The sequence below is a fragment of the Perissodus microlepis genome, chromosome 6 (assembly GCF_051167445.1).
Source record: "Perissodus microlepis isolate ML-2025 ecotype Zambia chromosome 6, ASM5116744v1, whole genome shotgun sequence".
Classification (NCBI taxonomy): domain Eukaryota; kingdom Metazoa; phylum Chordata; class Actinopteri; order Cichliformes; family Cichlidae; genus Perissodus; species Perissodus microlepis.
Genome location: NC_140466.1, coordinates 15,903,359 through 15,930,643, shown reverse-complemented (window position 1 = coordinate 15,930,643; position 27,285 = coordinate 15,903,359). Strand labels below are relative to the sequence as shown.

General features: G+C 41.6%; 1 protein-coding gene and 1 long non-coding RNA gene across 10 annotated transcripts in view; one reads left to right on the top strand and one right to left on the bottom strand.

Annotated features, from left to right (window-relative positions):
- Window positions 1–18,081, bottom strand: part of nfixa (nuclear factor I/Xa) — a 109,274-nt gene extending 91,193 nt beyond the window's left edge. For 2 of the 9 annotated variants that reach the window (XM_084931047.1, XM_084931046.1), the window contains exons 1-2: window positions 17,499–18,077; window positions 10,673–10,756 (exon numbers count right to left, since the gene is read on the bottom strand). In XM_084931047.1, coding sequence (XP_084787173.1) covers window positions 10,673–10,756; window positions 17,499–17,501 — 87 coding nt within the window. In that variant the 5' untranslated portion in view covers window positions 17,502–18,077. Of the gene's footprint in view, window positions 1–6,643; window positions 6,814–10,672; window positions 10,757–17,498 lie in introns of those variants that run through there. The other 7 variants (XM_084931048.1, XM_084931040.1, XM_084931044.1 and 4 more) reach the window with 6 other exon arrangements.
- Window positions 18,082–18,545: 464 nt separating this feature from the next.
- Window positions 18,546–27,072, top strand: LOC146385350 (uncharacterized). The gene is made up of 2 exons (XR_014800476.1): window positions 18,546–20,387; window positions 20,739–27,072. It is a non-coding gene; the product is annotated as an uncharacterized LOC146385350 (long non-coding RNA).
- Window positions 27,073–27,285: the final 213 nt, after the last annotated feature.

The following is a 27,285-nucleotide window of genomic DNA, read 5'->3' as shown; positions in this document are numbered from 1 at the left end:
TTAGCCAGTCATTCAACACACTGGGCTGTCGTGGCTATACAGCCTGCCCTATATATTGCCATCAATAACCATTTAAAAATACAGTAAACATATTGGCAAAGGCTTAGGTGTCGAACAGTAGCCTGCGATTGCTTTGCTTGCATTTAATTCGAAATGCCTACACTTTTATGATCTGTTTGTTTAAGGAGAACGCCAACTTTTTCCGACGAGGCAAAACAATCACAAGGCTGTTTTAACTGATTGGGGGGGAAAAAAGCACAAATAAATGTCTTTGATGTGAACAACAGAAATGTGCACACATGACAGACATTTTGGTGCAGACTACTTCCAAAATGAGACTTGGAAGAGTCAGCAAGAGCAGCCCAATCTGTTTTGAATCTGACGCTCGCCTGTCAGGATGATCAATCAGAATGTTTTCTTGATTTACTTACTGAGTACGTGACATGCATATGTTAATGAAACTTGCACTCTTCTCATATCAGCCTCGTCCATATTTTCCCGCCTGGATTAAGGAAGGAGCCATACTGTTCACACGCAAGGAAACAGAATTGCTTTCACTGAGCTGATTTGGCCTAGATCTCACTCACTGAGGTTTCCCCTACTCTTTTAATTGGGCTCTTGATGCTCGAAATAGGGTATACTTCCTCTAATTAGCTATATCTATAGCGTATGGGAGGGTGATGAATGCATGCATGTGTAAAATCCTCTTTTGAGCAACTCCAAACTAACTAAGAGCTTTAATTTCACGCTAGGCTGCATTGTCCCATTCAGTGGGGTTACCCCCACAAAAAAAAAGGAAAAAAAAAAAAAGCCTCTGAGAAAATCAAAAAGAACGAAAAACACACCAACGGGTCACACAGGAGGGGGATGGAGCAAGATACAGGGAGAGGGTGAGACAAACAACAACAACAACTGAAGCTCATCCTCGAACAATGCCGATCACTCACTAACCGTTACTTCTCTTTAAAAGGGAGCTAATTGAGAAGGTGGAGGGGTGTGGAGGAGAAGGAGAAGTGGGGATGAAGGTGAAGGGGAGTCTGTCCCAAGCAGATGCAAGAGCAGCGCACTTCTTTGGCTCTTGCATCTTCTCATCTCTTGATTCCTTAGTGGTTTCTCACATTTCCATCGTCTGATGATTTCATCTCTTTTGCTGGCAAACTAAAGTCTTTTCACGTTAAATGACTGTAAACTGCTAGTTGTTGCACCTCTGATTCTGAAACCTGAGAAAAAAATAACAGTCTTGCACAGGGAGGATATGCAATTATCAGTCAATCACACGAGCACTTTACACACTTAATTCGTACCCCAGCCAAGATTAAAATTATATCGCATAGTGAGCAAAGCCACAACAAAAGCTCTGAGGGACAATTGTGAAAATTTGATTTTGGAGCATTTTCCACCCCCGTGACGAAAACTGGCAAAGGCTAAAGTCGGAGCAGCGTTCCCAGTATCAGCACAGTGAGGGGATTTCGACTCTGCTGCTGCTGCTGCTGCTCCCGCTCCTGAACGCGTCTGTCTATCAGTCTATAACATTACGTGAGTGTTCATTCTCTTTTCGGATGAGTTTGCGTATCTTCATGCATACATGTGTGTGCAGTATGGCTCGGTAAACAAAACTATCTCAGACCAACATAAGACCGCTATAGGGGCCGCCTGCTACCACTGGCCACAGATCAACCTAAACCTAATCCACACTAGAAGGCAGAGGACAGGGAGGAGGTAACATGTGCACAAGGCCACACATAAACACGCGCATATCGGCCACACAAACACATGCTCATCCATCCAGAGGACAGCCACCTATTACCGGATTGTGCCAAGTGCCTCGGTTAAGCATGATAAATCCATTTTCTATGGGCAGTTGGGAAGACTGCACAGATAAGGGATAAACAGAGCGCCACTGTGTTGGATTTAAATCACCTCCAAGACAGATTCACCCACATTCAAACAAACACACACTGCCATAGGACGACTGTCCAAGAGCTACCTTAGGCGATAGGTCTGGGGCTTTATGGGTCCTTCAATTGCATATTTTTTTCTTTTTTGGTGACGTTACAAACAAAAACTCATAATTTTAGTATAGACTACCGTTTGACACTATGCATGCGATTTCAAAATTTTGAGTAACAATTTAAGTTAATTTAGGCACAAATCAATCCCTCACACATATCAGGCACATTTATTGGTAGCCCGTGATCCAAATGTATTTAGACACTGCTAAACTGACATCATCATGTGCCATTTCTTACTCCCAAGCACGCTTTCCTTCGTGCCTGCCTACCAGCTCTCACTCGGGGCCAAGGAGCGTAAGTTGGACCTTGTCTGCCTCTAGCAAAGGATGAATAAGTAAAAAGAACACAGTGTACCCCTTGGTTCTGCCTACAACTCACTGCCGGCCTGCCTGCTTGCCCTTGGCCTGCAGTTGGCCATTTTCACCCTGCTTACCGTCCACCACGACAGAGCTATGCCTGCAAACTAGCTATGTGTGCGCAGGATTATAGGGAGTGTGTGTGCATGTGTGGGTGCAAAGTGATGCCGGTAAGGATTGGTATGTTACCAGATCATGCAGACCCACCTCGGCTTACACCAGCAGTCACTGACCGGTCCCAGTGAAACCAGAACCTACGCTGACGCAGGAGAGCCGTGGCCCAAAACGGGACGGAAAAACAAGTACTGTACGCACACAAAAAGCACACACTAGCAGGTAGTTAGCTGTGACGGCATGGGTCTTGAACATTTGACCCTTTGTGACAATGGCGACTTCTAGGTGGAAACAGGAAAAAGAACAATCTCAAAATTCGGCTTAAGAATGAATGTTTGATTTGGACAGTCTAACTGTATAGAAACTGGCTGTGTGAATTTCACACAGATTGCCACACATATTGTGCGCTGCTCCATATACAGTGATTCACTTGGCTGTTTGGTTGCGATAAAAATGCTTTTATCTCTATCACCAAAGATACTGTCTGCAACATCTTCACTCCCCCCCTCCTCTTCTTGTGCTATTGCTATATGGCACGGCTATTGTAGCCTGTGCACATTTCACTTCATGCTTCTAATGGCTCAGCCAATCGCACATGGCCGAGTGAATTTCAAGGACTCATTTGAAGTCCAAAAAAAATCTAAAACCCTTAAGAAGTGCGTATAATTGGACATGAATGGCGTATGAGCGAGAATCAAGTGAACAAATAAAAATGTTCTGCGCGTGAACCGCGAGGGGAGCAGTTAAACAATCTCCCGGCACATTGTTAAACATTTCTTATTTTGCGGCAAAAGCTTCAGAATTTGGCGCTAGCAACCCATCTCATTTTGGATAAACGGGACTTAACAGCAGTCTGAAATAACCGAATTCAAAAACGCAGCACATAGAAGTTTTAATTAACGACGCCCCCACCCCCCTCGACCTTCAAGCCGCATTAAAACTTCATGCAAATGCATTTCCGTCACAGGGACGTGAAACACTGCCACGCGTACGCAAAAAAACAAAAAACCAACTCCTGCTAATGTTTGGCAATGTTTTGCACCGCCACTTTGGCTCGTCGGTCCGTCACCTACCAGGCTATTCCAAAAAAGCTTTTATCAGCATTAATAATGCATTGTAGGTTGTTTACACCACTTTTACATGTTTTCTGTGATTTGTGAATTATTTACACGACAGTGATCAAGAACAAACTCTTAATGGAGTCACTGGACGAATGTGGAAGGATGGATGGATAGTTAGGCTACAAGCAATCTACATTACGCACGTCAGCATCCGTGTGTACACTCATGTGGACCCACACACACACACACACACACACACACACACAAACGGCGTGTATTCCGTTTTAATGAAGCATCAAAAGATAATTAAAAAGAGCAGAGCATAAATTAATGCAAATGTTTAAGTCATGTTTCAATTACAGGTGTGAAAGAAGCAGGATGCACGGGCGTCTTTGGGGTTAATCTTTGACTGGTGTTATCTTAATATACTCGACATACAAACACGAGCACTCAAGGAGATACGAGAGAATGCAAACAAACCAGCTTTGCTTGATATCTGTCACTAGACCCGTAGACGCAGTAACAGCAGCCTAAGCAGATCAATATGTATCACGCATATGGGCAGCACGAGTCCATGCGGCGCTCGTGTGAGAGGATCTGCTGCCAATTAATTTTAATTAATGGAAAGAAAGAGGAAACTCGATGCGGACCTCGCCTCATACCGCCAGGCTCGGAAAATTATCTGTACTAAATATGCAGTAGGGCTGCTGGACTTATTTTACGGGGCAAATCAAATGGGCTATTGATTATTAAATGTCATTCTGACTCTATAAAACCTGCAGACGGCAGAACAGTCAAGAGAAAGCGGGAAGAAAGAGAAAGAGGCCGACGGGATGCCTGTGATTCCGGGGTTTTTGTTTTTGTTTTTTTACGTAAAAACAAACTAACGGAGAAGAGACATACACACATGCATACACATTATACTTTAGTTTCAGTCAAAGAAAAAGCAAAACAGGTCTGGTCTGAAGGCCTGAAATAACTGTGAGAAGGAATCCTGCATGTTTTCCTCGGAGCTCTCGAAACCAGACTGTTCTGTTTAAGGAAAGGAATGATTACAATTCTCTGCTCCACTGCAAAAGGCTGTGCAGCTACAATTTGGAATACATTTTTTGCAAAACGTATGAATATTACAGTAAAGCATTTTGTAGGACTAAAAGAAACGCAGGGCTGCAGGCCGTGACCTTCCTGTATCATTGAAATGTAACACGCAAGCTGGAAGCCAAACTGTGATTTTATTATGTTTCAAAAGTCAAATTAATGCGCAAAAATTATACATCATAAGCCTTATAATTGACATTTATTGCACTGCAGGCTGTAACTTACAGGTAACTGAAGCTTGTGTTTAAAAAAAAAAATCATTTCTTACTGACAAATGGGCCGACTGATATTAAACGGTAATTATTAACTCCACCTTTAAATAAAAGCCTGCTGGTGACGTGCGTGCAAATAAAAAAGTGCTTTTATCCCGGTGTGTGAATTTGATAAGCCGAGCGGCATAAGGGAAAAACGGACCTGCGGTGGCCTGGAGCAGCAGGCTTGGCGCTCCTGTGGTCCTCATCTGTTAACTCTGCAGTGACTGTTCTAATATTACTTGAATAAACATAACTTTAAATGTATGTGCTCTGTCGGGCACAAAAAGTGCGGCGCTGTAAAGAAAATGAAAAAGGTCATTTACAGCGTGACCTTTGATCTCCCGAGGCCTGTGATATGATCTGTTTTGATTTACAGATAAAGGCTCCTTACGCATTGAAACAACACACGCCGAGCTCATAAAGACAATGTATTCACTGTTATGAAAAATGAAACAAAAAGAAAAATAAAGCCTAAGCTCAAGGTCACGTCTGTCAAAAAATCAACATAGACAAAAACAAAGGTTTGAAGGTTGTCCTAGTCCTGTGTTTTCCTTTAATCTCGAGTTTATTTCTAGTGCACAGTTTACAGATATATATCAAAGGAACATTATAGGGTATGAGGTGAAACAAGATAATGCAGAGTTTTAGTGCACAGTGGCAGAAATGCTTAGAGGAAATGAGCCTTGAAAGGTCAAAACTAAGTCTGTAATTTCGAATTTAGGTGAAAACCTGTGAGCTAAATATTCACAGATCTCAGTTAAAAGCTGCAGTTCAAAGAAAATGTTTTAAAGCAAATTGATCTAAACTTTTTTTTAACTTAACTTATTCCTCTGTGTAGAACCTGTACCTGATCCACGGCCTTTAAAATTACGCACATTACATTCTCCCGCTTTTTTTTAACCGGGAGAATCCCTAAAAAGCTTCCACCTATACTGACTTTCATACAATGATTACGCAAATATTACGGAGTGGTTCTGTTGTTTATTTAAAGGGCACCTCTGTTTTGTCATTAATCAATCTGACACCACCGAGAACACACACACGCACACTTGCCCACAATTTCTTATTTGGCTAAAAAAAAAAAACCAAAAAACAATTAAAAATAAATAAATAAAATAAAGCACTTTGTTTTGTTTCTGCTGTTGCAGAATATGATAAATCCAGTTAAGATTGCATCTACGACGTGACCCTTAAAGGCCCCCGCGGCTGAAAACTGGCAGACCACCCTACAGCCGTAAGTTAGAAACCTTTAAAAAAAAAGAAGATTTTACTACTCATGAAGCTTCATTAAAACTCGTTCATGAGCTTTATGGATAAAACCGGTTATTGCCTCCGTTTGTCTGGAATTAGTCGCAAGCTGTCAGGACACCCAGCCCCTCTTCCCCTTTCTCCAACCTCCGTTTTATATAAAATAGATTTGGGAGAAGCGCCATTTTCTCTCCAAACCATGCGCAATGAGACGCACAAGAAAGCCCGTTGGAGGAGTGCCATTAAAAAGAAAGGGGGAGAGAGAGAGCGCGAGAGAGGGAGAGAGAGGGAGAGAGCGAGGGAGGTTAAACACTATCGGGGAAAAGAGAGCAGAGTTGGGAAAAGCTCCTTCGTACGCAGCAAATGACAAGTAGCAGCGCGACAGGCGACACAACACTGTAAACCACGTACAGTAAAAACAAACCGGAGGCGCGCTACACCGGGGGGGAAGGGAATAAAGCAAAGCGCCGGAGCCTTAAAACGGCGATTTTCTTCCATACCTGTGTCAAGCAGTAAGGGGAGTACATGTTGGAGTCTACAGATGAAATTTGGAGTTGCTGATAACAAAGTTGGATGGAGGTTCGCTGCGGTGCCGCATTGCAAAGCCGCTGTGGCTCAGTCCAGGCTGTAACCCCGCCTCACTTGCAGTGAAAGCTCCGCACTAACTTTAGAGGAAAGTTTTTGCTGCTCTCTCTCCCTGCCTCCCTCCCTCCCTCTTTCTCTCTAACGCTCCCTCTCTCTCACTCACTCTCTCTCTCTCCCTCCCCGCTTTTCTATCAGAAACCTAACATTATGTTTGAAACGATCGTTATTTAAACGTTTCTTTTCTCTTTTCTTTTCTTTTCTTTTTCTTTAAGAATCAACGCTTCGCTAAATCCCCCAAAGAAAAGTCGCTTGAGCTACAGTATTCCTGCAGAACTACAGGGGCTCAATGTGCGCCTGTGGTACTGTGCGGGCAGAGCAGTCAGCTCGTTGTATTTTAAAGATAGTAATACTTTTGTAAATGTGGCATGGGATTTCGCTTATATTTTACTACATGATTTAAACACTTCGGAAGCAGAAATCTAAGCTTTTAGTTCTGTTAAATAATGTGTTTTATCTATCTATCTATCTATCTATCTATCTATCTATCTATCTATCTATCTATCTATCTATGTTTGCAGTCTTTTGGTCATGTAAAAAAAAAAACGGAATCTTTTTTTGGTGCAGGGATATTTACTTTGACAAAACTGTCTTAAAAATCTTTGCCAATCACTTGTGTTTGCCAGAGCAAACACAAGTGATTGAGGTGGCATATTTCCTCAAAAAGATCCCTTTTCTGCTTTCATATCCTTTGCTCTTATGAAGAATGCAGAAGCAAACCCAAGTGTAACAAAAATGGAAAGACCAAAAAAAAGAAGAAAGTTTTAAATTTACAGCTCAGATTATGCTGTGGTCCTTTGTCAGCCAGTCATCTGGATGGTGGCACAAAGCTTTCTGCGTACAAGCTATTTAAATGTCTTACAAGTTTGTTGAAGGGGGCCCGATTGTTAACTTGACTATGTGTTACTGTAAAGTAAACGTGCGCAGTAGGGTCGGCTTTTCATACTGCTGAAACATCTCATTAAATCCGGGCCGCCTATTTTTATTTAATGCATTTTATAAGGTGTCAGAGCTCAACATGAGCCCTGACTCTGCAGCTCCGCTTTAGCTCGAGATGCTGCGTGCCGCTCGTTTTAAGTAAAGAGCTCATCATCTGAAAGTTATAACCAGACTTAAATATTTACAATGGCAGGCACATTCATGAACCTAAACAAGTCCAAAATTATCACAGCAAGTTGTAAATTCTGCTGTCTAAGAGAGTCGTTTTTTTCAGCCATGATACATTTTGCTTTTCTATTTCTGCTTTTGTTTTTAACTGAATCCAAGTCATATTCCAGTATACGGTATATGTTTATGGGGACAAAAGATACCTGAACTTGTGCAAAGTGCTCTAAACCGGTCTCATTGTGCCTCTATTGTATGGAAGCAATACACTCTGGTTCTAATCAGGCTTGGCTTTATCCTCACCCGCTCCCTGCTCCTCAGCCTAATCAAACTCATATATGCAGGCAGAGTGCCTGCAATTATACATAAGCCTCTGCCTTGTGCATGTGTGTGTAAGAGTGTGTGTGTGTGTGTGAGAGAGAGAGAGAGAGAGAGAGAGCGAGCATTAGTATTTGGAAGCATGCGTGTGCCTGTGTGTGAATACAATTCTATATGTGCAAGTCTCCGTGTGCGTATGTGTTCCAGTTGTGCAAAAGTTTTTGCTCCCACCCACATGTGTGCGCAAGGGTGCGGTTTTGGGGGTTGAAGTCACCCTCGTGCTTGGATGCCAAGTTTTTCGGGGGGGGATGAAGCTGTGCAACTTTACGAGACCTCAGCCTATGTAGCATACATAGAAACCGACACCACAAACGCACATGCATATAGTGTACAGTGGAGACACACACACACACACTCACAGTTTCAGTGCATTCATGAACACAAATGTCTGTTGGTCAAAGATATATTGGCACAAACAACCAGAAAAAGAATTTCACCCAGAAAAAAAAGAGAGAAAAATCTAAATTGAAGTGAAAGAAAGTAAAACATATTGAGGTGTAGTGTTCTTTTCCCAAAGTCTCTCCTCTTTCCAAACCACACCCCACCACGGCACAGGCCCAAACCCCAAAGCTTTTGTCCGCTCTCTCGCTTTCCCTCTTTTTCTTTCTGTCTACCCCATTTTTTCTCTTTCTCAGTGGCTCTTTTTAGTGTCACTTTCTCCTTTTCTGTCTCATAATCTTCAGCTATTCTCCCTTTCTTTAGTTTCTTTCTTTCTTTCTTTTTTTTGCTGTCCTCATCACACACACGCTCTCCCTTTCTGCTGCCTGATTTTACTGGTTGTCTTTGTTACTGGCTTCAGTCTGACATTAGGTGTCCATCTCAGTATTCAACACAGGCACTTGGCTGCAACAAACAAACTATAGCAACCGACCGCAGGAGTTACAAAACACTGACGCTTGGGCTTTCTTTCCAAACTCTCTGCCTATAATCAAACAGTCAGGTCTCAACATCACCTTTGAAAGCCCCTCAAGCGCACAGGGATCTAGTGGGTTCTGAGACTACGCTTGCCATTAAAAAGCACATGAGAAAACCATATGGCGTGCCTAAAGTTAGCATGTTGCGGTCTCCCATTGACACACAGCACTACTCATATCCTTGTTGTTTACCAATGCCTGTGGCTAGGCCATTAAATATTGAATGTGATGTAGCATACTGATACTGCCATTAGCATGCTAAATGTGTGAGACAGGTGGTTGAGGCTGCCTTTCAAAAGGCAGGAAATATGTGAACGGAATATTGTGCAACTGTACCGTTTACTACGGCATACAGTGTAAATATTGTTTGAGTAAGCTGTTTACGTCTGCCTGCGAAGCGGCATGCCAGTCAAATGCATACAGGCATATGCAGTCAGAAAGACATGGCTGACCGGCCGCTACGGCTAACAAGCATATCATATACAGTGTGGATCCCAGAGACTATGGATCTGTTAGTAATGTGAGTGTGTATGCAGAGCACTGTGTTAGGCCTGCTGCTTTTTAAAAAAATGTGTTTACTATATGTTATACTCTGACGGCTTTGGATTTGTGCATTTTTACCATATTTGTATTCAGCGGTAATAAAGATGTATAGATTTATTTTGCTGGGATTATGTCATAATTAGTTTGTTTTAAAAGTGGAAAATGGAACAAGTCATATTGAAGCGTGTAGGCCAAAAGAGCAATTTTCCAGGCAGTCTAGCAGTTATCGCCAAACTCATTCTGAAAGCTGATTTTTTTGGGGGGGGGAAATATTTGTGAAAATTACCATATGTATAACATGTAACCCAGGCAGTATCCTCCAGAAAAATTTCACTTTTATAATGTCAAGTATTTTTTTCTTTGCTTTAACTGGCTTCTAACTTTTGCCCTGCACGTGACGCGTGTCCTCCACATGAATCTGCAACAAAACCAATTTTCTGCCAAGCCTAAATAATCCCTTATAAAAATACATGTCACGGAAAAGTTGACATTTTTAGGAAACATAGTGTTTTTGCAGGGCACTTTTGCCACATGTCAGCGCAACTGACAGATGAACTGAAAACATTCATGAAGACGTGTGGGAATTTTTTTTTGTGTGTGTGTGTGTGGAGGAAATGGACATATGAGCGAGGTAATAGCACAACGTCAACACAAAATGTGGATGTATTTTCTGAACACATTAATGGAACCCCAGAAACAAACATTCATCATGGCAAGAATGAAGGTAGCATAGTGTTTCCTATGCTGTGGTCGGACCATGTCAAATGAATGCACTAATGAGGCTTTTGTACTTTACAAAATCCTTCCCCCTACAAAAGAAAAACAGAGAGGGACTGGGTTCCTTTTTTGTTTTTTTGTGTCCAGGAAATATATCTTGGGACATCAGTGCAATTAAAAGGACAGATACAGAGAGCTTGCAGTGTGTATGTATTTTGGGGATGTGTATACCCTATATGTATCAGACACGAGGAAACATTCAGGCATCCCTGGGCCTCTAGTGGGATCGTCGTTCACCAGGTAGGTGTCAGTAGCCTGAAAAACAGAGAGATAGTTATTCAGTTAAAATTGTTTCCATGTAGCTGAAAAGTCATACTGCGAAATGTGGAACAAATACAGCACAGATTTTAGCCCTGCATATATTTTATATCATTTTAATATTTATTAAATAAAATATTATATTTCGTGGATCTTTAATGACATATAGTATATTTAAGAAGTATTGCAATGTTTAAAGCAATCTCCCAACACTCTGTTAATTTGTTTAAACCAGTGTAATTTCGATTGTGGCAAAACGAAATTGTGATTTTTCTTCCCTCCTCTTTGTGAGACGTAACCCTAAAATGTACCCGCTCCGTGTGAAACAGTCTTTTAACCCCAACTGGTTTCATTTCTCCACAGAAGCTCCACAACACTTGCACTATAAATCCCCAGTCAGATTGTCTGTAAGTACAAGGGTGTATGCATGCATATGTGTGTAGGTGTGCATTCAGGGAGCTTCATTTGTATTCTAAGTCAAGCAGGCAGGCGGGCAGGCAGGGTTCTGGCAGGGCCCGGAGCTGTGAAATAGGCTCTCCTTGCAGTTCTGCAGTTGATTGGATCAACCTATCCCACTCTACTTAGCCGAAGGGAGCCCAAATCCCACAGCCGCTGTGCCGTTCTGTGAAATCCTATTTCATTTCACAACTTTAACGGATAAAAAAGCATGCACACGCGCTTGTGCCAACCCAAGACCCCATGCCACATTTATTCAGCGAACGGGAGCAGAGAGAAAACACTGCATGTGTGTGGAAATGCCGAAATGCACACGCATATAGTCTAACCCTCTTGAAAATATAATCGCCCGTATGCATATACATTTTTTCCACACCCATGTTCGCTCTGCCTCACGCGCAAACACACTGCAACACGCACCAGCGCACACACACCGATATACACGTGCATGCCACTTACGCAGACACACAGACACAAACCCCATAATAAGAGCCAGACGTTGGCAGACCACACAGCCCTGAGTTGTGGTGAAAACAAAGGCTATTCATATCCTTCGCAATGAGAGGTCTGTATGGCTAACTCTCTTTCTCCCTCTCTCCCCAATCTCTCCCCTCAGCTTTTTATTACAGATAATCTGCACTCGCAAACCTTCCATTTTTCTGCAATTGTGCGATTCTTAATCATCTTTATTAGTCCATAAACATTGTTTTCTTTTTCCTATTTTTAGCCCTTTTTTTTTATTGCTGAGGCTCTCGACTCCTTGAGGGGGCAACACAAGTTTCAAAATGATGATGAAGCAGGGATTCAGAGTCGGAGAGGCCTGCTGATAAGAGAGCAAAGCATTATGGGAATGGGGTAATAGAGTCCCTCACATCCACAAATACACATCCATGCTAATAGACATGCAGATCCACACACACACACACACACACACACACAAGACAAAATGCAAGCGCTCAGATTCTGCCAGGCCACATGTGTCTGATAATGAAATGACGCCTCTGATTGGCTGGCAGGCAGAATAATGGCCTGGATCCACGACACCTGTGGTGGGGTCCACAGCAGTGCGAGCCTGCTGACTACCAGCAAGCAGACCACAATGCATCAGGTGTGCTGGAGCCTCTGTGATTGGCTGTCCCTGGCCAGAAACAGCATCAGGTGCACCAGCAAGCCTTCCCTGATTGGTTGAGTCGAACCCAAAAAGCTGCGGGTGGGAAAGAGCTGTTTTTATTGGCTGCTGCTGCCCAGTGCTGCTGGTGAATGGGTGTCTGGCTGGATGGCAGTGGGACAACTGGGAGCGCTGACTATTTGAGAAAACCTTTTGTACATATGTAGGTCTTCGTACCCCCAGAATCTCAGCATTAGCTATCATTTAACCTGACTTCAGGAAGAGCAACATAACACACATAAAACAAACAACCAAAAACCCCCAACAACAATTGAACTCCAACAGTAGATAATTTGCTCTCATTTCATATTAACCATCCAACAAAGAGGAATTTAAACACCCACTTTATGCTGTTCGCCAGAAAAACAGGTGTTGATGAACCTCAATCCTATTGTGCAACAATGAATAACATGAAGCTAATGAATAGGCTAAGCTCTGTACCTGGCACTGGGGAGGCCAGAACATACTGATTCCCTTTGTAGTAAACCCATAAAAAAAACTCCAGGGCCCCCAAACACTCTCTCCTGCAGCAGTGTATGAATTATATATTGTACTATATATATAGAACATATGCCCGGCCCATATGGCCAGCCCTGAGCGAAAAAATCTCAAAGCCCTGCTTAATTAACATTTTAGAGGGAAGATTCGGAGGCGGGAGATTGAGTCAGTGACCTATTTGGAGTCCATCATCGCCCAATGCAAATGTGTTAATTGAGACAGATTTTCCTACTTCACAAATATGTGGAGTAGGGGATGCAGTGGAGGATTTTTAATTATTTATTTGTCTGAGCCATCTGATCTAAGGTATCTGTATAGGGTGTGTTTTAAGCTGCCTTTCTTTCTGCCTTCACTGACAAAAGAAGACACTTCTCTTTCCTTGGCTCACTCGCTCTCTCTTTGGATTTAGTGTTGACGACCATATGGCCAAATTCTTTGGAGGTGAGATCTCCGAAACCTGCTCTCGCACTTGCACGTACACTCACACATGTACTTACAAACACACCTCTACAGAGCTTTGTGTATGAAAGGCCCTGATGGTGGAATTTGTTCTCAGATGGCTCCATTTTAAAGCAAATGAATGGCATCATATCAATGATCTCCCCCCCCAACCACACACACACATCGCCCCACCTTTCCTCGCTTTCTGTCTCTCTGCATATCACATTAGCAGTTACACACAAAAACACACACTTGCACACTAATTCACCACCTACACATAAAAACTTACACTTGTCACACACCTGGTGCAGCCCTCTCCTTGTTTCCACAAAACCTTTATCCTGGCCGCCCCACAATCATGAACCACAACCACTACCAGCACTGTTGATCCCGCTTTTTTCTTTTTTTTCTTTTTCTTTCTTTTAAAAAAACATGGTTATTATAACCACCATTGTGTCTCAACCATGTTTTTATCATCGTTATTTGGTGCCTGAAAAGCAACACTGCCAAGTTTAAGGCACAGGATGAAAATAGGGGGATGGGGAGAGGAAAACAGTCCAGCCAACCTGCGTGAGATGGCAACCACTTCAAAGATGCCAGGCCGCACCGGCGATCTGTTCCATGGTGTGTGAGGAGTGTATGAAAGGCAGAAATGGCCGCCGTGTGAGTCCCTGCCAAAGCTACCTCGGGGAGAAACGTTGGAAAAATACGATTTTTCACACAGCCTTCTCAGGGGGGGTGACGAGAAAACAGGGAGGCTAAGAAAGAAGATGAGAAACCGAGGGGCTGCATTAAAAAAATGATGGATGGATGGCTGAGTAGAGTGGGGCTAATTATTTCACTCCACTCGTGAGTCCTGAAGGTTTGCTTGGGTCAGAAGTACAGCCAAGACGCAGAGCTGAAGATTGCATTTGGCTTAATTGTGCAGTTGTGTTTTACACAATAATACTAAATGTTGGGATCCTGGATAAGGCGGGAGGCACATCGTGTGAAAAGCGAGTCTGTTCAAGAGGCCTGACTGCTGGGGTATTAAAAAAAATAGATGCCTCGAGTAAAAAGACATTTGACTTGTGTGAGAAATTCATACAAGCTGGTTTGCGGTTTAATTTAAAGGTGAGGTGAGGTGAATCACCTGAATGTCAGATAAATAGTGAAACTACGCCAGCGTTGCTTTATTAAAAAACCGTCTTTGTTGACCAAAACTGTTCAGTTAAACAGGTCTGAACAGAGCGCTCATTGTGACACACCCCAAGATGCACTTGGCCTGGCAACTTGCCTGTCAACTACTAATCTTGCTAGACAGGATAGGCTATGGCTGTGGCCTTATGATAATACCATGCCAGTTGTAACACTGAACTGAACCAGCAACATTTCACTGACACACTTGCTTGCACCAAACGCCCCCTTGGCACATTAAGTAACCCAATGCCACTGGCACCCTTCTTTGTACATGGGTCCTTATTCATTCTCTTATTTGAAGGTCCAAACCACATTCAACTAAGGTCTAGCTGCTCTGGTTAATGCATTTAACAATGAGGTTTGGGCTGGGACAATCAACCCATTGTGTCACACAAGGACTGATCCGTGGGGAGATTTTCTTGTGGTTATGGTTCTAATACAGTAGAGTTTACCACAAAGACCAGGAAGCATGGAGTTACACACACACATATACCACACACACACACACACACACACACACACACACACACACACACACACACAGACAAGGTGACTCAAGGAGGCAGCGCGTTGAGCTCATTTCAAATGTCTCACCCACTTCCATCTTAACTGAAATGGTACTTTGAAAATGTATTTAATAATCTGGTAAAAGGTTTACGCCCACCTCCCAACTTGGCACCAATAAGTTTCTTGACTTTTATTTGACTGACAGCTTCTGTGGTTGGCACGTTTTCTCTGCAACAACCGCAGCGCAACCAACTGTGAAATTATAGGCCGAGAATCAAAACAAAATGAGCATCGTATTATCACTGCCAATTACGAACAATTGTCTAATGTTTGGCTTACCTTAAGATATATAGACAGATAATTGGAAAGCTGACATTAGAAGACACATGCCGCCTAGAATTTGACATTTTGAGCAACTTGGGGCATGTCTGTGTTGTTGTTTAGCAGGTATGACTGTGAGTCAGGGCAGCTGGGGCAAGCAAAAGTTTTTGGTAGGTGACCCCCTTGATGTCACGTAAGGCTGACATTTATAACCCATAAAAAAACACGTGACAACGTGTGGGCTATGTGCCCTTCATGTAGAGAGGAATCAGGGTGCTCATGCAAAGTTGGCGGCCGATGATAAATGTGCAAAAAGTGAATGAACACTTCTGCTAATGCTCTTTAAAGTAATGCTGCATATACAGGCAATATTTACTCATGTCAGTGACCGTGAATCTATATATCTATCTATATATAAATATATATATATATATATATTATTTATTTTTAAAGTGTTTTTGTTATGTATACTCAGTATGATAAAGAGAGAGATCTGTAATTATCCGAGTGCCAAGAGATTGCGAAACTAAAAGTTTATACATTTTTCCCCCCTCCTGTATCTTTGGTGCTTATCATTTGTGAGATTCTGTGTGCATTCCCAGAAACATTATAATCAGATACGCTTTCAGTCTAAATAAACTCTCACTGTTTTATTTCTAAGGATTAACTGTTCTAAAACAGGTCTCAAACTTTCAGGAAGGTAGATGAGTATTTGTGTGTAACAGCATCGATATTTGAGGTGAAGACGTGTGAGCAAGAGTAAGAGGTAAGAGTTATATTACAGGATTGTAATAATGACATACTGAAACATATCGGATGATCTACAAAGTATTTCACAGTGCAGTCTGTTATTTCTATGTTGCAGTAAACAACCATCACTATCACCTTAAAATACTTCACAGGTTTAACAAATTTAATCAGAAATCTATGAGTAAAAATAGCTTAAACAAAATACCAAAAATAATGGAATCTTCTGCTTCAATCTCTTAAGTTGATTAAGCAATGATAATGCTGCATTTTTATTAGGACATTTTAAAACGTAAAGCTTTGAGTTAATAGAGATCACGTAAAGCTGATGGTCACAGCCTTGCATTTCCAATATTGCTGTAGCAGTTTTAGAGAAGATATTGATGATTAAAATCTGATATTTATCTCCAAATGCTGCTGGATTTAGAGAGATAATGAGCTCATCGTCATCATCCGATTTTCAGATCAATATTAAATGCTTCGGAGGTGCTCTAATTTATGCTACTTGCTCTTTCTGAGGACTCTCAGCGCTTGTTCTGAGGGCACAAAGACGGTCTGTGTGTCACCTCACCTCCCCACCCCCTTGTAGTCGCTATAAAGTGTCACCAGCTACGCAAATGAAGTGCCCATTGATAAAAAAGAGCAGCCGCCTTCCGATAGAAAAGACTCGAGTCGGCGAGTGCAAGGTGGAGTAACGCGCGAGAGTCGTGCGCCACGTTAATTTATTGCGATTCTTAGGGCATAATAATGACCAGCACAGCAGTAATAATCGTCCACACACGATCACTGTGCGAGTCTTTAAGACTCTTTGCTTTTATTTTGTGTGACTTTGGCAGCAAAGATCAGCCTCTGTCTACAGGGCCACTCGATGCACGTTAACGCGCCAGAAAGGAGAACTGCACTGATTTAAATGTGGAGAAAATTATTTTTGAACACATGCCATGCACATAATTATTACAGCTGCAGATATTTGAGAACACTGTGGGAGAAATTTCACGAAAAAGAACTGCAACAAAAAAGTAGCTTATTGTTAACAAATAAAATGAAAATCACTTTGGTCATAAAATGCACGGAGCTGTAGTAAAAACAAGGCAGTGTGTGAGAATAATATTTAACACTCAGCGCTCAGTACTGAATGTTTAGTCAATCGCGGCTCATTTAGACGCTTTGTAATTACATTTGGCAGACAAACGAGTTGAGTTACTTTTACATTTGCACGCGCGCATACACGCACGTGCACAGGGACGCACACAGGTGTGTTGTGGCCCAGAACTCTAGCACCAAATCCATCCGCAACAAAAGTTCTTTACAAAGAAATTAGAGCCCTGAAATAAGTGCAAGCATGTTTTGTTTATTTCCAGCCCTATAGACTTTACCCTATAGAGCCAACAGAAAGGAACTATTGAGTTACACAGCACGTACCATTATAGCGTGGGGAGATCTGCCAACCCTCTCAATGCCCCATTTTCCTTTAAAAGTTCAGCTTCCAAAAAAGTGAGAGAGGGAGTGAGAGATGAGGGAGGAAGACTTGGTCTCTTCGCTGTTGCCGGAAGCAAAAAAGGACCTTTAAACACGTCGGCTTTAGGCCCAGATAGAGAAAAAACACGCTCTTTCAAAAGTCGGTCCACTCTGAAAGCGATAGAAGGATACGAAGACACCAGCTCCGAGCCTTCCGTCTACCGCTGTTTGGCGTCAGATGCGCCCATGTCCCGCAGAAAGAAGTGAGGGAGACGTCTGCGTCTAAGTCCCGAGGTGCGTCCTTCGGCGGCCAAACTCCAGCAGACTGGGAGATGCTAAAAAAAACCCTCCCCGAATTAATACTGATAATACGGGTTTTAAAAAAAATCAAAAAAATAACCCAAAATAATAATGGACGGGAGAAGTGACGCAGAGTAAGTTTTGTTTCTATTATTTTTCCGTGTGCAGCCTTTGCGGTCGATCAGCTTCTGTGTCCAAAACGTGTCCAAAAGCAGCTGTCTCCTATGCCGCGCGTCCGATCTGTTTTACCCTCGTATCTCTCTCTCTCTCTCCTCTCTCTTGATCCGAACGCACACAAACACACGCAAGCACACGCACGGAGTTACACGCAAACGGGGGGGACACCCCTGGTCCCTCGCCGCCTCCTCCTCAAAGCTGACGAGATGAAAGAGCAGCTTGCGTCGTGCCTCTTCAAATCGCTACAGCCTCGCCGATAGAGGAATGCCTGTACAGCGATACGTCGTCGGTTGCGGCTTCGGCGGGGCTCTGGATGCCTCGGTGCGTAAAAATGGAAGCTCGCCGTGCGCTCCAGCAGCGATAGATTGCCTTGCTCTTCCCTCCCTCCCAAAATATCAGCCACTAAATAGCTCACCTCAGCAGCATGCGCCCTGTTTACACGCACATACACAAAATAATAGACGGGGAATTGGGGCAGTTGTTTACAGTGAAGGTTGGGTTGGGGGGCCGGTGCTTCAGGCGGCAGCGTCGAACTGGTGAATTATTAGGTGAATTATTAATAAAGCGAGCGGTGTGCAGTCTGTCGCGGAGAGAGCGGAGCGGCCAGGAGAGCAGCTGGGGCTTTAGAAGCATTAGGAGGACCAGAGGCTAAATCACGGGCTGCAGGGATTAGAGGGCTGCGCCGGCTCCTACCTACCGCCTGAAGTTTGCAGAGTGACTCTGTGGGGACGGCCGAGCGAGAGCAGAGCTGCTCGGTTTTTATGTGTGTGGTGTTTTTTGTTTTAATGTTTACAACCCAAGAGCAAAGATTGGGCCACTGAAGGATGATATGTTATTTTAATGACAACCTGGCCACAGATATAAGCTGTGCTCTCTGTGTCCACGCATCTGATAATATTAAAAAAGGGGGAAAAGTCAGCTGTCAGTTACTGAGCAGCCAAGCAGGACAGCTTTCCTTAATCGCACAACTTACTTTGTTTGATTTCCATCAATATCTGTAGCACTAAGGGTATTTTGCATGTGACTGTCAGGATGTGACGCTGTGAAGCAACAGGATCAAATTCATCTGAGATATCGCAGACATTCTCACCAACATGATTTAAAAAAACCAAAAAAAAAAAAAAAACTCTCTCCACTTTACCAAAAAGCAACCACGTGTTTTAAGAAACTGTTTATTGCTCCAGAGATTTTAAGGACAACGGGCAGATCCAGCAGACCTGCCACATAAGACACTTGGTGCACGTGCTTTCTGATGTCAAGTTTCAATTTAAGAAAGTTTCTTCTTCTTTTAATGTAAACTTGGATACATCACCTGGAACAGATTTTGATTCAAATGAAATTGGCCAGGAGAATTTGTGGGGACACCGTGGGGCCTAAAGGACATAATCTAAGAATGAAAAAGTCACTTTAAAAAAAGCAGATAAGAGTGATTTAAAAATAAACTCTGGAGGAAAAAAAATATCTGGAAGATTTTGTGCAGATTTGGTCACTCAACCTGTTCACACGCCAGTCACATTCAAAACTTGGCCGTTTCTTGTTTCATACTCAACCTTCGGGCTTTCCTCTACAGTTATAAACGGCTGGTTCAAATCAAAGCAACAAACTAAATATTTTCGTTGTTGCAGATGAATCTGATACACATCGTCTGGATAAATCAGAATTTGGCCTTATTTCTGCTTTTATTTTCAGCTGTGCGTGTGGAGTTATCTGCTTCTCTCCTTTAGAGAGAGAGAGAGGGGGGGAGAAAACAGCCTAATGACATTCCTCCAACATGAGGGTTTATAAATAATTAAACGCTGACCTCCCCACACATTTGGTCACATCAATTAATCATCTCTAAATGAATTTGTTTTTGTTTCAGCATAATTTCGATTATTCGGTTTGCGTCTGTGGCGGGATGACATGTGCGGGGTTGTTATTGTTATTATTATTGTTTAGAAACAGAGGCCCCTGTGGCCCAGTTACCCAACAGCAGGGAGATACGAACAAGTGTCGTTTTTTGTTTTTCTGTAGTTTTAATTTTGTTTCAACACTGGAGACAACCAAGACTGACCAAAATATGACGAGACTGAGCAGAAACCACGTAACCTAACACTTAGTAGGTCAACAATTTATCGCCTCCTTTAATTGATACAAGGACCTGTATTACAAACACATTTTCCTTTTGTTTATCATAAAATTATTTTTATGAAATTATTTTGAAAAAGAGGGAAAAAAATGACTAGGCCTTTAAAATGTTGACCCTCACTCTCTCTATTTTTTTACATATTTCTGACATTTTTAATTCAATGATAATTTTGTTTAAATAACTAATGGGATCTTATTTGTTTAGGCATAAAACAAACTGCAGGTAGACGTCGAGGTAAGCGATTACTGGTAAGTTCAACAATCAGATGAATGATTGGCTTGATTACTAAAGTTGGTGAATGACTTAAAGTATGAAAGAGGAGTAGGAGCCTGTACAAATAATAATACTAATAATGATGATGATAATGCGTATAACAATGATACTATTATTAATAATAATAATTCCTAATGTTACATTAACATTTTTATTAATTAATTGAATGACAGAGGCTTTCTGCCTCAAGCGTCTTGTTAAGTTTCACAGTTTGTACCTTGAACTTTCCCAATACTTTATTTATTTACTTTTAATATTAATTCTGGTCTCTCTCTCTCTCTCTCTCTCTTCTTCTTCTTTTTTTTTTTTTTTTTTTTTTTTTACAGATGCTGAAGCCCACACATGCCCAACGGCCTGTTTGGAGAGTGACCAGTTAATTGGAAAAACACCAAACTGTGCCTCTAAACCCCAAATAATCCCACAACACGGTTTCCCCCCCCTTTTTTCTTAACTCTTAATTAAAGTACAAATAACAGCACAGTGAGCGCGCACTGTGTACTCAGCACAGCCCACTGTAGCCCGGAACTTACCGCAGGCCCACAGAAACTTCTACAAGCTTCAGGTAACGAATCTGCTTCCGGAAAAAAAGAAAAGAAAAAATGAGATGATAAAAATCGAAAGGTGTTTTTGTACTAGAAATAATGATGATAATAATAATAATAATAATAATAATAAATCACGTAGCTTTGTTTTAAAGCTGTTTAGTGAAAATCGTTGGAAAAATATTAACATGACATCAAGACAGGTGTTTTAATCAACAACCAGGTTGAGGTATTTGAGGGGGAAAAAAACCGTAAATAAAACAAGAGATTAAAAATCCGATAAAAAACGTAAAATCAAAACACTATAAAATTAAAGTAAAAATATGGCTAAATAAAAAACATAAATGGGGGAAAATCCACAGGTATTTAAAACACGGAATCTCTGAGGACGCTGAAAAAACGAGACACTGAAACTTTAAATACCCCCTTCGTTTTCTTTAGATGTACATTTCCGCTTGAAATTTCAAAGGCAGAATTACACCTGCATTATAAAACGGAATGGTTTTAATAACGTAAATAACGTCGACAGTATTACACGGAATTATATATCTCAAATTGTTTTCTGAAATAAATAAAATCCACAAAAATAAATAAAAATAAATAAAAACGCAAAAAAGTCCGATGGCCGTCGCAAAAACATTGTTTAAAATGTAATAATTAAAGCTGATAAATATAACACAGAGGCAAAACTGCATGTATTTGTTTATTAATGTGTCATAAATAATAATTTATACTTCTTCCTCCTGATGCTGAGGCACCATATGTTTAGCAGTTGACCTGGTTTCAACATTTCCCATGTTTTCTTACAGTCCTGATTTATAAAAAAAAAAAAAAAGGCGAGGGGGCTGGGCAGCTGGTCTTATTTTAATGTGAGGCCCTTAAAACTGTTTGTGTTTTTCCAGGTATTTAAATATTAAGCTGCGTTTAGTGGAAACAGGCAGTGCGCTAATAAAGAGAAGATTATTTGTCATTAAAACAAAATACAAGAAGGAGGAGAAGTCTCAGAAGAGTTAATGCCTTCCTCTGATGTTTCTTGGAATAGAACATTAAAAAAAAAATATTTAGTTGATATGCCTCAAAAGTTGAAGGACATTTGTTGGCTTTCACTAGTCCTAATCATGCTAGGCAACTTATGAGCATCAATTAGGCTGAGATTTGAGCTAATGAAAGCCCTGAGCAGTGAGTCTCACCACAACCCCCTAAACCAGCCATTACTGCAGACCACAATGGCTCTGATAGCACGCTGTTTTAAGACCCGGCATTATGTGGGCAATAAGTTCTCTAAACCTCACTGCGAGAAAAGAAGGGCACATTGTGGGATCAGGCGAGCAAAGTTTAGACAACATAGAAGGAGTTTTTCTAAGTCCAAAATGCTTGTCTGTAAACCCCAAAACGAATCAGGGGAATTTCTTTCTTCTTCTTTTTACTCCAAATGACAAGTTTCACATTCCAAGCTGGAATATAACTGCAAACCATGATTGACACGGACAAAACTAATTATCAGAGGAACACTAATGCTGAATGAGACACGGAGCTGCTCAGTGGATGGCACTGAGATATTGTAAATATTCACTCATCAGTGATGGACTTGGTGTCATTACATGTTTGCAAGATTAGAGGCACGAAATACAAGGCAGAACTGGAGTTTGCCAAACAGAGTGCACTGCCAAACTTCAATCAACAGGTACACACTTTATTGAAGAAATTACTAAATACTGAGGTGTATAATGAAGGGGAGACGGGGCGTTCTAGGGAAAAACCTGAAATATCCTTTAAGCATTTAGAAAGAATCATCTCTTTTTAAGCAATTCAGAAAACAACCCAGCGAATCTGTGTCTGTTTATGTGGTTCTCTTTCTGGCCCCCAAACTAAAAGCTCAAATAACTCACATTTGTCAAATGTAATGGCCCAAAAAACACAGAAGCTGATTTATCTAATCTGAACAAGTGTGGCAGAAAGGCATTCACCAAATCTATAACCACTATAAATAAAGGAAAAAGAAAATGGAGAAAACAATGCAAACAAAACTGTGAGCTCAATCCAATAGCTTCAGCAGCTACTGCATGTATAATTCTACTAGTAAAGATCACACGCAGCTATGTTTGCAAAGCCACACATGACTGCTATAAAGAAACAATCAAACAAAGTATATATAGCAACACTGAAAAAAAAAGAAGATATGTCTATATAAGAAACCAAATCTTGGATCTATAATAGTGCCAGAAGGAGTGGACTGCACATCTACAACAGAAATGGCAAATACAAACCGAAGGCCCGAGTCGTGCTGCCTTTCTTCTTTTTAAACAACTTCACTCTGACTCTTGACTGCAGCACTACTGACATCTACTCCCAGCCTGATCTCACCGCCGCGCGCTGCAGTGAAAGCTAAACAAAAATATACCCTGCATCGAGGCCATACATCAAACTCAAACTGGAACTATCATTTTTCCCTCTCTGCATTCTTTATTCCTGTCCCTGCTGAAAGAAAAGCCTTGCAGAAATCTGCATCTCCAAAAGTGCAGTAAGCGGTGGAAAGGAAAGGGGGGCGAAAAAAAAAGAAAAAAGACAAGGCTCTTTTTGTGTGCGGTGGCCGAGGTTTTATCCCTGCATTGCAGAGTGTTGTCTAGCATTACAAATCTCAGCCCCGGCCTGGATGGACACGGGAGGGCTCTGCTGGCCCTGCTCGCACTGTCTGCATCTTTTACGCTCTGCCATGCAAATAAACTCAAATCAGCGAGCAGCTGAAGGAAAGCGCTGAGGAGATGGAGTGTTGTTGAAGGGGAAAACACGGAAGAGAGCGGAAATAGAAATAGAACGAAGCATGGATGGAAGGAGGAAATGGAGAAATGTATGTGGCAAGGAAAGAAGGAAAGGAGGAAATAGTTAGCTTCAAGTAGTTGCACAGGGGCCAAAAGAGAATAAGTCTGTGTGCGCTTGTGTGCAACGCAGAGAAAAAGAGCGGGTAGTAACTGGCCATTGGAGGGGTGAGGAATGCCCGGCCCTGGCACGGGAGAATGGGATGGAGGGTGGAGTATGTTCACATTGCTGCTGCCAGCTGAGCACATTCCCACTACAGAGTCATGGAGACTTTTTAACCTACAGATTTCGAGGCAGCAGCTTCAGTCCGGAGATTTTTTCCCACTGGGGGACAGCAATAAAGTGCCCACCATGATCTAAACCTCTAAACTGACATCAGGTGATTCTGAAATTATCTGGAAATGAAGATTCATTTAAATGTTTATTTCTTGTTATTTTACATTATACGGCTTACACAGACAGGAAATTTGGCATGAGAGATAGGGCATGAATGTGCCACATGTGGTACTCGACTCAGAGACATTGTGATTATGGCGTTATGGTGCCTTATAGACCAATAGAGGAGAGCACAATTTAGGTTTTTATTATAAGCTGTAATTCCCCATCCCACCCCTCAGTGCTTATATAATAGTTTGTTTTTTTTTAACTGTAAGGAAACTAAAAAAATAATATGAGCCACTTAAACACTGATATCACCTTAATTCTGGAATCACATTTTTTAACCTCTTTTTTTTTTTAAATTCTACTGTTGAATATTTTGAGTTCAAACAGGGAATGTGGGGGTTAATTTAAAGGCAGCTGCATCTGGGAGCACAAGGTTGATTTTTAAACAATATACAACAGATAAGAACGGCGAAAAAAAAAAATTAAATGAAGCCTGTGGGAGTAACATGTTCATTGTTTGGCAATAATATCCAACACCTCTGAAGGCACTTCATGTCAAAAAGGGTCCTTGCGAAATAATTTTCATTATTGTTTAAGTATTATTACGATTTTTTTATATGGCTGCACTCCTTTGAAGTCATAGAGGACATGTGTGAGGAAGCCCTTTTCAGCATGTGCTCCCTTTTAGGCTGAACTAGTGAACTCTAGCAGGAACTGTCTGACAATGAGAGAAAAAATCCTTTAAATTGATAGTATTTTTAAGAAAAAAGGACTGAAGGTAAATGTACTGAAAGCAGCTATGTTAACTCAATTATTAAGCACAATTTTGAAATACTTGCAGTTTGGCTTGAGGTTTATATTTTTTATTGATTAGGTTGCATCACTACATGGTCAGAGGCAAATTTTATACTTTTTTTTTTATCCACCACATGTAATTTCTGGGTGCTTTGGAGAAAAAACCAATATGGCAAAAGTGGACAATGTCATAAAAAATGACGCTTTGTTGTAAAGTCAGCAGTTGTTACCGTCTGCAGGCTTTTTAGTGCTTCTAAAGCGTGTTATTGTTTCAGTAAGAAGTTTAGGATTTGAATGCTTTTTCCATTACGGGTTATTAAAGTGTGCAGTAAAGCATAACGTACGGCTTCACTGGTTTGTCTAACTGCAAATTTTTCTCTGAGACAAACGTCGATGATGCATCAGGAGTACGTGACATGAGGACGCGAAGAGCCGTTTGGCTTTCTGAAGAGAGACCTCACCTTTCCTAGAATTAAACTGAGACGAGCTTAGAGTGTGTGCATGTGTCTTTGTGCTATAGTCAGTGCGGTGGTTTATCAGTAGCTCACACTGGGCACAGTTTTGATAGCACGCCACATACACGCACAAAGTGAAACTGATAAAGCATAAGCACAGTTCTGAATCACATATTTCACGTCAGATTACTAGCTGGACAACGGGGATATTATAATTAAGAACTAAAAATAATTAGGTGACTAATTTATTAGATGATTGACGGTTATTTTATTTTTTTTCAAATCTAGACATTTATTGGTTCCAGCTCGTTCATGGTGGAGATTTGCTGCGTTTCCTTGCCATGTTTCAATATTCTGTTGTTTTTTGGAGTATTAAGCGAGCAAAAGGAACAATTTGAAGATGGGAAACTGGTGGGAGTTTATTTTTACACAATTGCTTTTGATATATCTGACAATGCAAATAAATACCTAGTCAGATGAATCATTTAAATATAACCCTAAGTTATGTTATTTATCTTCAAGTGAGAAGAAAATATGAGCCACATTACCTACTCACAGGGACACAGTAGCTCCCTGTATTTGTACGGACGATTGCTTTTTGTGTTCGCATCCTTCTGAAGCAGGCAGATACTCTTCTTTGTGTCATAAACAGTTAGCAAACGTGACCTGATGTGAGGTCACCTAAACGGCAGCACACAGGCTGTCATTGTGGCTCTGTGTCTCCTCCCATTCTGAGAGCGAGGACGACTTCAGCACCGAGCGAATTTGTTCTGGGCCGGGCAGGTCAGCGGCGGGTGCAGCGTAAAAGTTAGTTAGTTTTATGTTTGTGTGACGAGGAGGGGGGACGGTGGTTAAATGGAGGGTATGTGTGTGTGGTGTGTGTGTGTGCGCGCGTGCTTCCCCAGGAGAAAAGAGGACTCCTAATCTGTTTTCCTGGCTCTTCTTTAAAGGGAGAGCAAGACACACTAGAGGCTCCCTCTGATCTGCTGCCCCATCCATCCCTCACTTTCTCTCTCTCCTCCATCTCTCCTTTCCTCACTTCCATCATCTGTCTCTCGTTCCCTCTGCTTTTAGCCCTCGTTTTCTCGGCCCCCCGTCCCTATGCTCTCTCATCTGTTGTGTTGGCCCGCTCTGGTCTTTGTATGGCGACAGCCCCCATCTCCAGATACTGCCTAAGAGCTCTGATTCCACTTAATCACTCAGTTTTTTATTAGTTTTCCCTCGCAGGGTATTTTGTGTTCTGAATTGCGTTTATCTATTATGCTGTTTCAGATTTATTGCTTTAGGAGGCAGACTGTGTGGCACACTACCCACCAATACGGTACACGATGCTGTGATCTCTCTACGTCTGCCCCTCTTTATGCCTGTCTGCTTTCATCCCTTCAAAATTAAATGAACAAATACACAAGGAGGGTGCTATGCCACACTAACTCACAACTCTTTTTTTGTTGTTGTACTTTTCCCTATACTTTTTTATTAGTTTTCTTTAATTTGGGCATCTCAAGGTCTCATCTGCATTTATTTAGCATGCAGAAAGACCACAGGGGAAGAATATGTGGCATCGGTTTATTGGATGGTACTCTACTTTCACATCCATCTGTCCTGGCATCTTTAATGCCTCATTGATTTACTTTTCCAATTTCAAAATAAAAAAAGAAAGTCACAGGTATGGCTTCCTCTGTGAGCACAGATGTCTGTCTTTGAATGAATTTTGAGTAATTTGCTGAATATTTAGAGCGGCTTAGTCGAGACGTTGGCACCTTTGAATTACACTTAATTAAATTACAGTAAAAGAAAATACTGTTCATTATTCGGTCATTAATCAACTGCTAGCGACGATTTTATTTTGTCAGCTGATGCTATTGCTCAAGGTCATTTTG